At 58.2% G+C, this 16687-nt stretch overlaps 1 protein-coding gene across 5 annotated transcripts in view; it reads left to right on the top strand.

Moving 5' to 3' along the window:
- The window catches only part of HIP1R (huntingtin interacting protein 1 related), a 34759-nt gene that overhangs the window by 5758 nt on the left and 12314 nt on the right, over positions 1–16687 (top strand). For all 5 annotated transcript variants that reach the window (XM_074402109.1, XM_039471732.2, XM_039471733.2 and 2 more), the window contains exons 2-17: positions 8359–8422; positions 8781–8923; positions 9108–9164; positions 10538–10618; positions 11009–11085; positions 11413–11474; positions 13892–14032; positions 14692–14749; positions 14839–14914; positions 15043–15183; positions 15306–15367; positions 15584–15656; positions 15734–15917; positions 16008–16096; positions 16184–16300; positions 16377–16478. In XM_074402109.1, the coding sequence (XP_074258210.1) occupies positions 8359–8422; positions 8781–8923; positions 9108–9164; positions 10538–10618; positions 11009–11085; positions 11413–11474; positions 13892–14032; positions 14692–14749; positions 14839–14914; positions 15043–15183; positions 15306–15367; positions 15584–15656; positions 15734–15917; positions 16008–16096; positions 16184–16300; positions 16377–16478 (1527 nt within the window). The remainder of the gene's footprint in view (positions 1–8358; positions 8423–8780; positions 8924–9107; positions 9165–10537; positions 10619–11008; positions 11086–11412; positions 11475–13891; positions 14033–14691; positions 14750–14838; positions 14915–15042; positions 15184–15305; positions 15368–15583; positions 15657–15733; positions 15918–16007; positions 16097–16183; positions 16301–16376; positions 16479–16687) is intronic.

The raw sequence follows: 16687 nt of genomic DNA, 5'->3' as shown, positions 1-16687 counted from the left end.
TGATTTGCCCGCAGTGTGGCATGGGCATTGAGCTGGTTCTTTCTGGGCATGCACACTTCTGTCTCATGCCATGACATCCTCTGCTTGGTTCCACCCCATCAGCCCACATGGTGATGCCCTCATGCTGATGCCCAGCAGGCTGCTGACTTTCTGACCCCTGGGCTGTACATCTCCCTGGCGGAGCTGTTCCAGAGGCTGCTTCTTGGTCTAGGTTGGGGTTCAAAGGGGCTGCCCATCCCTAACCTCCCCTCCTTGTCTCTGATGTGCTTTGACACCCATGACACATTCATGAAGGCCACTTGCTGTCTTATCATTTGGCCTGTACCTGTAGCTTTGGGGTATGCTCCAGGAAGGTCCCAGTCATCTTTGTCCCCTCCAAGAGGTGGAGAGATGCGAACTGCAGCCATGTGTGCAATGGCAGGGCAGTCAAGAGCAAGGCTTCAGGTTCAGCTCCTGGCTCTGTCCCTTTACAGCTGTGCCTCAGTTTCCATATCTACAAAATGGGGGCAATAATAGTACGTAACTCCTGGAGGGGTTGTAAAGATTTTCAGGCATTCACAGTGCCTGGCCTGTAGTGAATGCCGTTTGTAGTGAATGTTCACTGGTATGTTGTGTTCAGAAGAGCAGGCTGGGCTGAAAGAGAAACAAGCTCCCTGTTGGACTCTGCCCAGTGCCCTTAGATTATCTGTAAGCCTTGTGTGCTGGGACGGTTGGGGAGAGAAGTGCTCTGCACAGGGCTTGGGGGACTCGGCCAGGTGGGGAACAGCCCTCCCCTGGAAGAATGAGCCCAGAGGTGCAACATCACAAAGGCTCTCCAGGGTGGGAGGATATTCTGGGGGGTGACAGCCCCAGAAGGTGTATGCCAAGCCAGCAGAAGCCTTGCCTGGCAGAACTACGCGCCCTTCTGAATAGGGACAGGCGCAAACGAGGCCCCTTCTCTGACCTGGCCCGGACTCCAGCCTCCCAGCCAGCGCTGAGTGAAAGCTAGCTGGCCACTGGATCCCAGCAGCTTGAAGTGGAAAGCCTCTGAGTGGAGTCCAGGCCTGCTTGGCCGAGGGACAGGGACGCCCAGCCGGCTAACCTGAGATGCCTTGGCTGCTCTGTCGGCGACACCCTTACCCGCCCCCCGCCCCACTTGGTAATCTGCGATGCCTGAATATCACCTCCTCCACCAGCTGCCGTCCTGCCCGAGCCTCACTGTGCTGCCCAGTCCTTATGACATTATTTGCACTGCTTCCCATCTGCCCTGACACGCCGTGGCTGGCCCAGCAGAGCGGGAGGAAGCAGACAGATGTGGGGTGGGCGCATGTGAAGACCACGCTCACCTGAGAAGCAGGAATGTGTCACCACCTCGCCGAGCTCCCTGAGCAACTGCTCAGACCTACATCAGCCACCTACCCTGGGGTCCTCAGGCTGGGCTTCGTAAGTGGCTGGATGAGTGGGTGCCCAAGGGCAGGTGGTCTCCCTTCTTTGATGCTGTTCTCTTGATGAGGCCTGAACGGCTCATGGCTATCCACTCTAGGGAATGACTGAGCCCTGGAGAAAAGTTTAGTTGGGGCGGGATTATTTTTTCTCTTGCTGAAATAAACGTGATCCTCAAACTGCAGTAGGTTCGTCTCCCTGGGGGTGACTCAGCCCCCTGGCTTTGGGACAGATGGGTTTGTGAGGTGATGTCACCAAGGCGCAGAACAACAAAACTGCACGAGCTGGCTGCCTGTCACTTCCAGAGCCAGCCTGGCAGAGGAGTGATGCAGGAACAGTCCTCCTGCACCTGGGTGTTACCCACGCAGCCTGGGGCAGAGGTGGCAGGGGGTCAAGCTACAACATTGTAACCCGCATTCTGGGGAGCCTGGGCTCTCATGTCCCCGCTTCGGAGCTTTCCTAAATGGTGAAGTGACGGAGAGGCCAGGACCAAGCAGGCCTGAGTGCGAATGAGGGGAGGTACAGGTGAAATAGAGCAGAGCAGTTGCCCCTGACTTCCTGTCTGCCGGAGCTGACCCAGCTGTACACCTCGCTGCTTTGCATGTGGCCGTATCCTGGCCTCAGCTATAGAAACCCTGTGTTTGCTCTCATCAATGGCCTTTGAGGGGGCAAATGCATTTGAATGAGCTCTCTCTGTCCTTCACCCAACTCTTTAGAAATGCTAAAGCAAAATAACCCACCACTCTGCCAGCATCCAGTGCCCTAGCTCTCTGAAGAACGTTCTCGTCCCTGCCAAGTGCCGCTGTTAGGCATCATGATAACAGCACAAGGAGGCTTACGTCTGATTCATTTCAGGGTTGATTTTAAAAATAGAAATTGTTTTATAGTTACTTTTACTATGCAGCTCTCGTGGACAAATTATTAGCTGGAGAAGGAGACTCACTGCCCTGAAGTCGTCCAGTACTTGTGTTTGAAAGAGCTCTTGTTCTTCGAGTGTTCACCCTTCCATTTGCCCAGTGGGGATTTGCTGACAGCCAGATGTTGGTTTAGGCCTGGAGAGAGAACAGGAAGGAAGTCCCTGTATTCAGGGGTTGGAGGTGGGGACAGTATAATTGGTGGACAGACAACTCTGGAGCCTCCTGGGCCTCTACCTGAAGCCTCCCAGCTCACTTGCCTGATTTTGCTGACAGTGTCCATCCCTGAGATCTTATTTCCGTCTGGAGTCCACATCAGGCCTGGGCCAGGAGCCTCTCAGGAGTGTCACCTGCCTCACCCTGATCTCCCCTTTCCTGAAACAGCATTCACTGAGATGCTCGCTGGGGTGTGCCCTGTGAGTTTCAGCTCTGGGCCGCTCATGAGCCAGCAGGCCCTGTCTGGCCTGATTGTTCCTGGAAGCAGGGCAGGTATGTCCTGAGGGCTTGGGCTCCCCTGGCCACTGGACTGAGCTGCAGGCCACAGCCCAGAGGCAGATGCCCTCGTCCCAAGGGATGGGGGCAGGGGAAGGCCCCTTGGCTCTGCCAGCCCCAAGGCCTTTGTTACCCGGGATTTGAACTACTCCTGATCCAGAGCCCACTGCCAATTGGGAGGCATGTTAGAAGCCCTTGGGAAGCGCGATTCCTGTGGTGGGACAATAAGGATGTCTACGTTGACACACTTCTCCCGCACCCGGCCCTCCTCCTGCCCCCAGAACTGTGAAGGCCGTGCAGCCCAGGGAGGGGCCTTGGGGTCCATCTCTGACCCGCAGACTGCCATGGGTCCTGCCCACTCTTAATAGCTGGGGGCCCTCGGGCAGCTGTTCGGGCCTCCCTCCTGCTGCAGGTTTAACCCTGGAGGGTTATGCGAGGACTGAGTCAACATGGAGGGTGCTCAGAACAGCGCCCAGCATGCAGCAAGCGCTCAGCCACATTTTTTTTTTTTTTTTTTTTTTTTTTTTGAGACGGAGTTCTGCTCTTGTTACCCAGGCTGGAGTGCAATGGCGCGATCTCGGCTCACCGCAACCTCCGCCTCCTGGGTTCAGGCAATTCTCCTGCCTCAGCCTCCTGAGTAGCTGGGATTACAGGCACGCGCCACCATGCCCAGCTGATTTTTTGTATTTTTAGTAGAGACGGGGTTTCACCATGTTGGCCAGGATGGTCTCGATCTCTTGACCTTGTGATCCACCCGCCTCGGCCTCCCAAAGTGCTGGGATTACAGGCTTGAGCCACCGTGCCCGGCCCTGCCACATTTTTATTATGTGTGACCTTGGGCGGGTGGATAACCTCCTCCAGCCTCAGGGTCCTCCTCTGTCCACCTGCTCCAAGTTTCCTTCTGAGCATGAATGAGCCAACACCAGAACAGTGCTCTCTGCTCAGGGCTCAGCACAAGGCTGAGCTCAATAAAAATGACTTTATTAATAGGTTATTGAGAACTGTCTGCTGGCCTTATGATACAGAGTGTGTTCTTAGCCGCTTGGCCATGCCGGCGATCCTGAGTGTATCTGCAGAGCCTCACCTGCCCCCTGGGCCCCTGGGTCCTCCTGAGCTTTTCCCACTCTCTGCCCTTAAAGGTCAGGCCCTTCCTGCTGCTGGCACTGGGCAGGATAATAGCAGACTCAGTTGTGAGCAGGTGGCTCCTGGGGCGTGGGTGTGGACTCCGAGGATTTTTCCAGACCGGAAAAGCTGCTGGGTCTGTGGAGGTAGGCAGGAGCTGACCTCACTCTGCCCGCTCTACTGTCTCCGTGGACCCTCCAGCTCCCTTCCCCAGGGTGTCTCATGGCTGCCGTGGAACTCTCTATTATTGTTTTGTATTTTGTTTTGTTTGAGATGGAGTTTTGCTCTGTCGCCCAGGCTGGAGTGCAATGGCACGATCTCGGCTCACTGCAGCCTCTGCATCTCGGGTTCAAGCGATTCTTTGCCTCAGCTTCCTCAGTAGCTGGGATTACAGGCATGCACCATCACGCCTGGCTAATTTTTGTATTTTTAGTAGAGACAGGGTTTCACCACGTTGGCCAGCCTGGTCTCGAACTCCGGGCCTCAAGTGACCCACCTGCCTTGGTCTCCAAAGTGCCGGGATTACAGGCAAGAGCCACCACACTTGGCCTATTATTTTTATTTTAGCTTTTAGAGACAGGGTCTCTGCCACCCAGGCTGGAGTACAGTGGTGCTGTCATGGCTCACTGCAGCCTGGAACTCCTGGACCCAAGCAATTCTCAGCCTTCCAAGTATCAGGGGACTACAACCATGCACCACTACACCCAGCTAAATTTTAAATTATTTTTGGTAAAGATGGGGTCTTGCTAGACTGGCCTTGAACTCCTGGGCTCAAGTGATCCTCCCACCTCAGCCTCCCAAAATGCTGGGATTACAGGTGTGTGCCACTGCCTCCATTATTGCTTCTGTCCTGCTTACTCCAGAGACTTCCCCTGACCCAGCGAGATACCCCTCCCTGATGTGCCCAGCAGTGGGAAGAACTGCATCCCCCTCCTCATGCTCTCGTGCTACACATTTGGCATCCCCTGCATAGCCCTGGCCCCACAGCCACTCACAGCTATGCAGAAACTGCTCTGCCAGGCTCTGCGTGAGGCCCCTTCTTGGGAGCTGGATGGGAGCTGGATGGGAGCTGTGGGTGCTAAGTAGCAGACAGACCCTGGGGCAGTCCCATGTGTCCTTATGATCTTCCTTTCTCTAGCACTGGGCTTTTCCACCCTGACCTGAGGTCCATGATCAATCCCTTCCACTCCTCAAAGGCTGTGCTCCCCTAAAGGGGTATCTCTGTGGCAGCTGACCTCTTGCCTCTGGCCTGTGTCAGAGCTACTGGGGTTGTTCTGGTGCACCGGGCACAAATGCAGGCTGGAGAGAACCCAGGGATGGGCCTGGGCAGCCCTCTCCCTCCCATGGCACTCTGCAGTTTCCCCACCTTCAAAATGGGGAGAACACATTCATCCAACTTGGCAGGTATGAGGGTGGCATGCTAGAACCTCAGGACCCAGAACCAAGTATTGTTGGTAGTTGGACCTGCCTCGGGACTGTAAGCCTCAGGGCAGAGCTGTGCCAAGGATGCCCGGTGTAGATTTCACCGGAGTGAGCCCGAGTGCCCACACCACTGCGGCCCCCTCAGACCCCTAGAGCCACTTTGTCAAGGGAGGCCCAGCAGGAGGCAGGCAGGTGAGTAAGTGGGACATCACTGGGACCTGTCCAGGCTTCTCCTGGGCCAGGGCTTAGCTGCTGCCGCCTGGTCAGAGCCGAGGCCCACAGAGTGGCCACAGACTCCCACTGTGCAAGCACTGTGCCTCCTTGTGTGGGGCCCCAAGCCCGGTGCACACATCTGCCCGCCTTAGACACAACGGGGCTGTGTTCCCAGAGCCAGCCGGCACCCTGCCCGGGAGGGCCCTGCTGCCACGGATCCTGTCCCCTGCCGCCAGTGCGGGGAGCAGGCAGCACCGAGGCCCAGGCGCACAGCAGACCATGCCCCATGCCGTGTGCCCAAGACACGCCCCGTCATGCCGCATTCCTGGGTCTCTCTCCTGCCATGAAAGCCATTTTTGTGCCAGGCACCACTGAGGAGCTGGGGTTCAGCAGCACCCATAGGCTGATCTTCCCCTCACGTTGCTGACTGCTGGGTGAGGGGAGAGGGTGATAAATAAGGAAACACGCCCCTGTCTGAGGGCACCTGGCCCTCAAAGACCGTCAGTCCAGGAGGTGCAGATTTCAGCAGGGTGGCCACAGGAGGGTGTGAGGGTGCCAGGTGTGGGGGGCTGGAGCTCTGCTGCGTGGGCATCTGGGGCCTAGGGCCACAGGGTGGCTGCACCTTGGCCTCACTATGTCTTTCCTCGCAAAGAGGAGAGGGTGGCCCATTCCCCCAGAATGTGTTCTCTGCTTCTAGGGTCCATATCTCAGCCCCGTCCTGGGGTTTCCTCATATCAGAAGAAACCCCGAATCTGTGTGTCCATAGCCTCTCCCGCCAGGTCTTCATGAGTCACTTTAGCTCCACCCTTCCTGCCAGGAATCTTCTGAACCAGGTGGCAGCTCTGGTGTCGGCAGCTGGGGATGGGGTTACAGAGCCTGGAGACAGACCCGTCTGGCTTGTGACAGCTGCTTGCCTGGCTGCTTGGGGCTGAGCTGGGCAAAGTCACAGCCCCTGCCTCCTGCCCCAGAAGCCCCTCCCCACGGAAGGAGCTGCCTGGGGGCTGTTCAGATTCACTAGGGACACAGGTTGGGGAGTCACACAGACCTGGCTTTGAACCCTGCCTTTGTCCTAATTAGCTGTACAGACAAGTATATAAGCGTTCTGTGCCTCAGTTTCCTCACCAGGAAAATGGGATCATTACCACTTCCCTGGGCTGTTGCTAGGAGGCGAGTGCCCCGTGCCTGGCAGGGGCTGGGCACTCAGGATCCTTCCTGTCATCGTTTCTGTCATGGCAAGTGTTCCACCTCGGTGGGGGCGTGACACAGCCATGGCTTCTCACAGTTGGTGGATTTGTTTGTTCAAGGAAGGAGCTGAGGGCTGGGGGTGAGTGGCCGGGCAGCCCTCAGGGTCAGGCCCACCAGAGCCTGTGCGCTTTTCCTCAGGTCCTGGTTCCTTGAGATGGGACTGCAGCTCCTCCCTGACTGCAGGGAGCAGGGCTCAGGACGCCTGCCTGGGCGGGTCCAATACAATGGGCCCTGTGTATGAAAGGGGGCCAGCACCGTGCTAGGGGCCAGGGGTGGCCCAAAGGCTGCCTGGCCCAGCCCCTCAGGCCCCATCTGAGGGTCCCACCAGGAAGGGCCCCTCAGCTCCCTGGGCTGGCTTTTCTCACGGAGGAAATTCCACAGTAGACCCTAATTGGATGTCCACTGCTCAGGTGCCGGGTGCGAGAACACAGGGGCGTCCAGGGAGAAGGCGCAGGAGCGCTGCACTGCCCCGGGAGCCAGCTCCCTGCCCTGCGAGGCCTGCCAGCCTCAGACCAGCCTGTGGCTTGGGCCCAGCTGCTCTTGCTGAGGCCGGGGGCTGGGGAGAATGGCCGGCCTGGAGCTGCCCGTTCGACCTATCCAGGTCCTGTTCCTCCTGCCCAGGGCCTGCGTCGCTCTTCTCAGTCCACAAACATGGGTGGTGGGGGACAGAGGCTTAGCAGACCTGTTCCCACATGAGAAACCCCACGGAGCCAGGCCCGGGTGGTAGTGACAGTACCACCATGAGCCTTCCTCCAGAGCAGTGACGTCCAGGAAGTCTTCTCGAAAAGGAGGCAGCAGCTGGGGGTGGGGGAGGGGATGAGACTGCTGTAGGTAGAGCCGGGAGGGATGCGGAGGTCCTGGCCTTGGTTGAATGTGAGGGTCTCACTTGTGCAGCTCCAGGTGACAGCTGCAGACCCCACTCCTGCCTTCCTCTGCCCCTGGCTGGGCGGCAGGTGGCAACAGGAGCTTGACACAGTTTGACAGGGCGAGTCCCCACCCAGGAGAGAGGCAGCATAGGGGGCAGTGGGCCACAGGCCCTGAGCTCAGCATAGGTTTCGTGGGAATGCCTCCCGAGAGAGGGGGACAATGTGACGTGGACTGCTTGTGGGGTGCTGCAAAGGCCAGGTGGGCCCCAGCCCGGGGCTCCAGTCTCAGGCACTTTTCCCTGAGGTGAAAGTGGGCCAGAAGACGCCACATTGGGTCACAGCCTGGGGCTCAGGGCACCGCATCTACCAGGAGAGCCAAGTCGTGCATGTTTTGGGCAGGGTGGCCTCCTGGAGCCATAGCCCAGCTTTGGTCCTTGTCCCCTGACTCCTGGAGCTCTTGGTGTTCACTGTAGTCCAGCTGTACCAGTCAGGCACAGGAGTCCTTCGGAGGCTTAGGTTGAGGGGTTCCTGCCTCCCCCATTGCTCTGCTGGCCTGGAACTCAGACAGAATCCTGTTGGGTGTTACACTTTTCTCCCTTGGGGTGGTGTCTCCTGGGGTGGCTGCCTGGGGGCTCTGAACACTGCTCCTTTGTCCCTCACAGGCCATCAGCATCAGCAAAGCCATCAACACCCAGGAGGCCCCTGTGAAGGAGAAGCATGCCCGGCGTATCCTTGGCCAGCTCCTGGGCCCAGGAGTCGAGTGTGGATGCAGAAGTAGCATGGCGCTGCAGGTGGCCTGTGGTCAGCTGTGCCGGGGTCACAAGTTCCCTCGCTGAGCCTGGGAAGTAGGGTCCTGTGTAGCTTGTATCATCACAGAAAACGCCCCCATTGGGCCTAGTTAAGGTCTCTTTGTCTTGCGCTAACTCATGTCCCCTTGGCTGGACACTGGAGCTCTGGGCTGATGGGCACATGATCGGGGGCTGGCCCTCTTTGGGTGGCTCTGGCCTCTCTCAGCTGTGTTTGCTGAGCCCCTGAGCTCCCCACGCTCTAGTCTCTGCTTCCGCACTTGGCCTTGACATTGCAGGCATCATCCTGGGCACACACCACGAGAAGGGTGCCTTCACTTTCTGGTCCTACGCCATCGGGCTGCCGCTGCCCAGCAGCTCCATCCTCAGTTGGAAGTTCTGCCATGTCCTCCACAAGGTCCTTCGAGATGGGCATCCCAATGTGAGTGGCAGCTGTCCCCTCTGCTCCCCGAGGTGGGGCACTGTCCCGCTGACGTGTGGGCTCCGGCCCCGCTCCTGTTCCCTAGCTCTGGGCTGTTCCTCCCGCTCGGGTGGGGAGTACGTGTCTCAGGGCCCTACCCTGGGGTTCTGGACCCTCACTCTCTCCCCTGTTCCCTGTGCTGCAGGTGCTGCATGACTGCCAGCGGTACCGCAGCAACATCCGGGAGATTGGTGACCTGTGGGTAGGTCCAGCCCCGTCCAGGCCCTGCCTGGCATTCAGGGGTTTCCTGAGCATTCGGGGCTGAGCAAAGGGCAGTTCCCTATGGGCAGCTCCCTCTGGGTGCCTGGGTTTTCCCAGGGGCGACAGTGGGAGAGGCAGCAGTGGGGCCTGCTCGGGGAGATGCCGCCTGCCTTTGAAGGCCTGGCCCAAGGTGCTCCACACACACAACCCGTGGGCCCTCCAGCTCTGAAGTCACCCGGGCCCTTTAGTCCTCATGAGTTGGGAAATGTGGCAACACCACAGCCTGGGCACCTCAGTGGTGGTTAGAGAGCCCATAGTGGGGCATAGGCTCCTGGACTCCCCCAGACCTGCTGCTAAAGAATCAGGACCAGCCTCGCGCGCTGGCTCACACACCTGTAATCCCAGCACTTTGGGAGGCCGAGGTGGGCGGATCACGAGGTCAAGAGATCGAGACCATCCTGGCCAACATGGTGAAACCCCGTCTCTACTAAAAAGTACAAAAAATGAGCCGGGCATGGTAGTGCGTGCCTATAGTCCCAGCTACTCAGGAGGCTGAGGCAGGAGAATTGCTTGAAACCAGAAAACGGAAGTTGCAGTGAGCTGGGATCGAGCCACTGCACTCCAGCCTGGCAATAGAGTGAGATTCTGTCTCAAAGAAAAAAAAAAAAAAAAGTTATTAAAAAAAAAAAAATTCAGGACTGGAAGTCTGCATTTTGAGCACACTTGACAGATGACTCTTAGATGCAGTAAGGCCTGAGAGCCCGGGGGACCTGTGTTCTGGATGAGCTGCAAGAGCTCAGGAGTTAGAGGTGTCCTGGTGGGCAGAGGGCCTTGGCCTGATTCTCTCTGGAGCACTGCAGGGCGCTCGTCTGCCCTGGGCAGCAGGGACACAGGAGCAGGCCAGGCCCTGGAACGGGGACCCACAGGGAGGCCTGACCGAGGTGTTACCCAACCCAGAACCACTGCACTGACTCACGTCCCTTGAAGCGAGGAAAACATTGCCCGTGGTGTCATCTGCAGATGCAGGCCCAGCTGGCCTGGTCTCAGGGGCCACGGGGCTGGAGGAGAGAGCAGGGAGGATGTGTCCAGGCACCCGTCGGGATGTGCCTCTGCCAGCACTTTAATAAAGCGTCCCCGCTCAGAATTGGCCTGCTGCCCTGGACAAAGAGCTCTCTTCTCACAAGAGTTTCTTTGGCAAGAATGACAAGGAGGAAGATTAAGGGAAAAAGCTAGAGACAGGGAGGTTGGTGGAGGCCGGGAGGAGACGTTTGTTGAATGAAGAAGTGCCTGGTGGCGGGTCACTCTCAGGCCCAGGTCCTTTAGGACTCCTGGACATGTTCCGGAACAGTGGTCCCTTACCCTGTCTTCCCACAGGGACATTTGCATGACCGGTACGGACAGCTGGTGAATGTTTACACCAAGTTGCTGCTGACCAAGATCTCCTTCCACCTCAAGGTGGTTTCCTCGGGGGAGTCATGGGGCTGAGGGACCTGTGGGCTTCTCCCACTGTGACATCATGGCACATGTTGGGACATCGAGGGGGGGATCTGTCCTATCCGTGAGTCTTTCCACTAACCCTCTTGTTCTGACTGTGACTAAAGGGGAGACAGGGAGGCCAGGGCATCCCAAAGCTCCCAGAACACTTGAGGCATTTCTGTGGAAGTGGGCATGGGCCTCCCCAGTCCTGGGCTTCCTCAGTCTCTGCTGTCCTGGCTGGGTGCTCCCATCCTCCCAACCCCTCTGCCACCTATGTGGACCACAGCCTGGGTCTGCCAGGAGCAGGGCCCAGGGACCCAGCATGGGGCCCCTGGTTCAGTGGCAGCTGGGTGGGGGTTCTCTCCACAGCACCCCCAGTTTCCTGCGGGCCTGGAGGTGACAGATGAGGTGTTGGAGAAGGCAGCTGGGACCGACGTCAACAACATGTGAGTCACTCTGCACGGCTACCCGGCACTTGCCCTTGGTGTCTCCACTCCTTCCTACCGGGTTTCACACCCAGGTGTCTGCAGGGGACGGTGGGGTTGAAGAGTGAGGCGGTGGCCTTATTGGTTGATGCTCATGCCCCCCAGGGAACAGAGGTTGAAGTTAAAGGGGTGGGGTGTACTTGAAGGACTGTTGTCCTGGCAGAGGCACGCTGACACCAGAGCCATAGCGTCTGCAGTGCCCCCATCCCCACTCTCCACTGGGTGGTATCAGGACACGTTGGCAGGCCCACCCACCCTTTTCATCCCTCCCCCACTCCTCTTCTGTAGCTTCCAGCTCACTGTGGAGATGTTTGATTACATGGATTGTGAGCTGAAGCTTTCTGAATCAGGTGAGCCATCCAGAGGGGGGATATGGGGGTCTGAGTGTGTTGCTAAGTCCCCAGAGATGGGACAAGAAGATGAAAGAGGACGTTAGCGATCAGACCAACTTCCTATGAAATACCCCTGGCCAGGAGCGGTGGCTCACACCTGTAATCCCAGCACTTCGGGAGGCCGAGGCAGGCAGATCGCTTGAGGTCAGAGGTTCAAGACCAGCCTTGCCAACATGGTGAAACCTTGTCTCTACTTAAAAAAAAAAAAAAAAAAAAAAAAATTTAGCCTGGCATAGTGGCACGACACCTGTATTCCCAGCTACTCTGGAGGCTGAGGTAGGAGAATCGCTTGAACCTGGGAGACAGAGGTTGCAGTGAGCCGAGATGATGCCACTGCACTCCAACCTGGGCAACAGTGTGAGACTCAGTCTCAAAAGAAAACAAAAGAAATGCCCCTGCTCCTCCCGGGGTCCATGCACCTCCAGGAACAGGTAATGGGGCCTCCTGGCACCTCCAAAGCATGGCAGGCTCTAGCAGGTACGTCCAGGACACAGGTTCAGCCATCTCTTTCACCCAGTGACCGTCAGTCCATCAGCCCCAAGATGGAGAGGGTGAGGTGGTGTGTGCACAGGAGCCACCTCGCCAGGTTCCTGCCCCAGCCTTGGACCACCTGCAGAACCTACTTGGAAGGGAGGTGGTTTGGGTCATCCTGCCCGTTTTCTGCTCTAGAAAGCCTTTCAGTCATGTCAGACTTCCTAGCAGAGGAACCCGGCAGCTGCTGGACAGGAAATCTCAGAGAGCTCAGCTTCCAGGCTGGAGAAGTGATTGTTCTGGGTGGCAGCTTCAAAACAGCTCACGGGTGACTCAGCGCTCTCCATCAGAGGGCAAGAAGCAGAGGGAAACTGGGAATCAGAGGCAGTTTGGGCAGCCCCCTCCCCGAATCCCCAGGTCTGGCCTCTACAGCTGGGCGAGCCTGATGGGCATTCAGTTCGGTGGGTGAGAGATAGGCTCAGAGTTGGACCCTTGTGCCTGGGCAAAGCCTGCTCAGGATCCAACATGGAGAGCAGGGAGCAGGTGTCCAAAGGTGTGGCCCCAGCTATGCTTCAGGACAGAGCTACCAGGCTGTGTCCTGGTAGAGACGTGCTGAGCCTGAGCCTTTCAGCACGGAGGCCACCAGGCAGGAGCCAGATGCCCTCGGCATGGGAGAAGGTCAGTGTGGGCAGGCAGTGGCCTCTACAGGGGGAGTGGAGAACACCCATAGGCACGCTTCCCACCTGGTGACTCCGGTGTCTTGATGAAGCACAAAGGAAGGTGTACCAACATCTCCTGGAGAAACTCCCAGAACTGCAGAGGTGACGGGGTCTGTAACAGTGAAGAAGCAGAAACATCCTAAACACGCCTCAGTGGAGGCCTGCCCGCATCTCGCTGTCTGTGTATAGCAGAGAACGGAGGGCGGTGGTGAAGAGAGAGAGGTGTCCGAATCTGTGATGACCAGGAAGATCTAGAAAACATTCTGCCCTGTGAAATAAGCAGATTGCAGAACAGCATGTACATACGTGTTTAAGATCCAAAGCAGTACTTGATGTGTACTGTAATTTTTTACAAGGCAAACACACTTAGCGTGACATGTAATTAAAAATTAATTTTGTTAAAAGGCAAGGGGAAGCACTTGGCGTCTTCCTTCTTGCCCCTCCCACTCAGGCTCTCTCCTGTCACTGCAGAGGTTCGCAGGTGGTCCCACCACAGGCAAGGCAAGAGCAGGACCTGAGGGGCCAGGGCACAGGTCTGTGCAGCGGGGGCTGCCTGGCCGTTCTCCCGTGCTGGCCGGCTGTCTGCTCTTTCTCATTCTTCTCCCTGCCCCAGAGAAGCTGCCAGCCAAGGAGGAGGCAGCCTCATGTTTGTCGTTTGTCCCTTCCACTTGGTAGTTCTGATACAAGGCCCCATTGTCAGGAGCAGGGGAAGGGGGTCCCAAGGGAAAGCGAGGTTTCAGGGTCACTTGAGGTTTGCAGAGCCAAGTCCTGACCCCTCTGCCCTGTGACCTGGAGGAAGCCCTGCCTGTTCCACATCTGCAAAGTGAGGCATTTGGGGTACTCCATCGTGAGCCTCCTTCCTGCTCTGACATTCGGCACAGGTGTGAGGCCCGGGGGCATGGAGCCGTCTGTCACCCTTGTCAGTCAGGTACCCTGTCTGGAAGCCCCTGCTGAACTGGGCTGGCGCTCCTTTGCCCTGACCTTGCTGTTGCCCTTGACCTCCTTCGCGGGAGCATCTTGTCTGGACCTGGGGCAGCCACCGGCACATGAGGCTCCTGTCTTGGAGGCAGGGGGCACTCTGGTGTGTGGGAGCTGGCCGAGGGCCCTGCTTTGAGGCTGGACGACCTCGGGCAGGTTGCCCGGCTCCCAAGGGCTCATGCTCTTCCTCCCACCCCTCTCCTGCAGTTTTCCGGCAGCTCAACACGGCTATTGCTGTATCCCAGATGTCCTCAGGCCAGTGCCGCCTGGCCCCGCTCATCCAGGTTATCCAGGACTGCAGCCACCTCTACCACTACACGGTCAAGCTCCTGTTCAAGCTACACTCTTGTGAGTGGCCCGGGGTGGCTGTGTTTACATGGCCTAGACATTCACTGTCCAAAAGGAAAATTGAGACATTAGAGATTTATTCATTTAAAAATCGTGGTAGTAAACCCACTACCCATTAATAGAAATAACATACATTTTATGAAAAAAATCACTATTTTACCGAACAGAAAATTTAGTGAGGGGTGTAGTTTTCATTTTTACGACCCCGAGTGCCTGGCTTGGGCAAGACGGAGGCCCCGCCTGCTCCCGGGTGTCTCCCACCAGGCGCACCGGAGGTGTGAGCACAAAAAGGCAAAAGGTGTCTCGGGTGTTCAGGAGAGTTTTGATCTCACCAACCCCTGAAAGGGTCTCGTTCCTCGACCACAGTTTGAGAACCACTGTATTAGTGTCGGCCCGGGACGAATGTGTTTGGTGAAGCCGGGTGTGGGTCAGTGAGAAGCCGCCGCACCGCTGTCCTTTCACTCACTGTCTGCTTCTCCAGCTCTGTCTGAACGGAGCCCTCCCACAGGGTCTCTCCCTCCCAACGGGAGAGCGGGCCTGGCCCAGTCTTGGGTGACTGCTGATCTAGGACAGTTTGTAGCATGCAGAGGAACAGGTAGGGCAGGCGAGCCCCTGAGCAGTGTGCAGAGAAGTCTTGTCACACTTGTGCCACTCTCCAGGTCTCCCTGCGGACACCCTGCAAGGCCACAGGGACCGGTTCCACGAGCAGTTTCACAGGTACTGCCTGGAGTAGGGCCACGATTGAGGCTGGCGGGGGAGAGGCTCAGCAGCCCCTCCCTGAAGTTCCCACCATCTTTCCCCTGCAGCCTCAGGAACTTCTTCCGCAGAGCCTCCGACATGCTGTACTTCAAGCGGCTCATCCAAATCCCCCGGCTGCCTGAGGTACCTCCCTCCAGAGGGCCCCTAGGCTGCCACCGCTGGTCTCCGGGCCCTACACAGGCTCTGGAGATGGCAGAAGGAGAGCTTCCTGATTGGGGGACAGCTGAACAGGTCCCACCTGCCGCCTGCAGGGACCCCCTAACTTCCTGCGGGCCTCAGCCCTGGCCGAGCACATCAAGCCGGTGGTGGTGATCCCCGAAGAGGCCCCGGAGGACGAGGAGCCCGAGAATCTCATTGAGATCAGCACGGGGCCCCCTGCAGGGGAGCCAGTGGTAAGCCACCTGTCTCCCCCAGCCTTCCAGCTGCAGCATGAGGCCAGGCCTCCCCTTGCCCACTGCCCAGCCTGGAGGGCACAGGTGAGTGGGGCAGGGGTCACTGTGTTTTGCTGTGGCAGGTGGTGGCTGACCTCTTCGATCAGACATTTGGACCTCCCAATGGCTCTGTGAAGGATGACAGGTGAGGGCCGAGAAGCCGACTGGGCTGGGGTGGCTGGAAGTGGCCTTGGCTGAGCTGTACTCCAAACTTTTGGTTTGGAAAGGCCATGAGTGGGGAACGTGAACCCATGAGGTGCCCAAATCCTGAGTGGCCACTGAGGAGAAGACAAGTTCCCCTGCCCGGGTCTGTTGAGTTTTCTGGTTGACTTAACTTGAACCCCAGGACCTCTGTCCCCAGGGACCTCCAGATTGAGAGCTTGAAGAGAGAGGTGGAAACGCTCCGCTCTGAGCTGGAGAAGATCAAGCTGGAGGTGCCGGGGGTGGGGTCGGGTGGGAGCTGGACCCCTCCCAGCCCAGGCAGGACCCCACATCACCCCTCCTCCCACAGGCCCAGCGGTACATCTCTCAGCTGAAAGGCCAGGTGAACGCACTGGACGGCGAGCTGGAGGAGCAGCGGAAGCAGAAGCAGAAGGCCCTGGTGGACAATGAGCAGCTCCGCCACGAGCTGGCCCAGCTGAGGGCGGCCCAGCTGGAGGGCGAGCGGAGCCAGGGCCTGCGCGAGGAGGCTGAGAGTGTGTGGGGCCTCGGCCACAGGGGTCCAGGGGTGCATCCCTAGCCCTTGCCACCCTACACTGGACGTCACTGCCTCCTTTTGCCCACAGGGAAGGCCAGTGCCACGGAGGTGCGCTACAACAAGCTGAAGGAGAAGCACAATGAGCTCGTCCACGTGCATGCAGAGCTGCTCAGGAAGGTAGGCTCAGCCTGTCCTCCACTGTGGCCAGTGGCAGGGCCTCTCGGGGACGGCGGCAGAGCATGAGTCCTTCCCCTGCCCGTGCAGAACGCAGACACAGCCAAGCAGCTGACGGTGACGCAGCAGAGCCAGGAGGAGGTGGCGCGGGTGAAGGAGCAGCTGGCCTTCCAGGTGGAGCAGGTGAAGCGGGAGTCAGAGTTGAAGGTATGTACCCTGTGGTACAGGGCCCCGCCCTGGCATCCCCAGCCCACTGCCCCAGTGACATGCTGTCCTGTCCCAGCTGGAGGAGCAGAGCGACCAGCTGGAAAAGCTCAAGAGGGATTTGGAGGCCAAGGCCAGGGAGCTGGCCCACGTGCAGGAGGCCCTGAGCCACACAGAGCAGGTACTTCTGGCTTCGATGTGGGGGGTGGGGTTCTAGGGCCAGTCTTGGGCAGAAATCAGGTCCCCTTTCCCATGAACGGGCCATACCTGGGTGCCACTCACTGGTCCTGGGATGCAGCCCTCACCCAGACCCAGGGGCTACATGGGAGATAGGACCGACGTAGTCCTCAGGGAGCCCTGAGTCTGATGGGGGTGGTCACTAACCCCCAC

This window comes from Saimiri boliviensis, chromosome 7 (genome assembly GCF_048565385.1).
Source record: "Saimiri boliviensis isolate mSaiBol1 chromosome 7, mSaiBol1.pri, whole genome shotgun sequence".
NCBI lineage: Eukaryota > Metazoa > Chordata > Mammalia > Primates > Cebidae > Saimiri > Saimiri boliviensis.
This window is presented reverse-complemented; position numbering and strand designations above follow the sequence as displayed.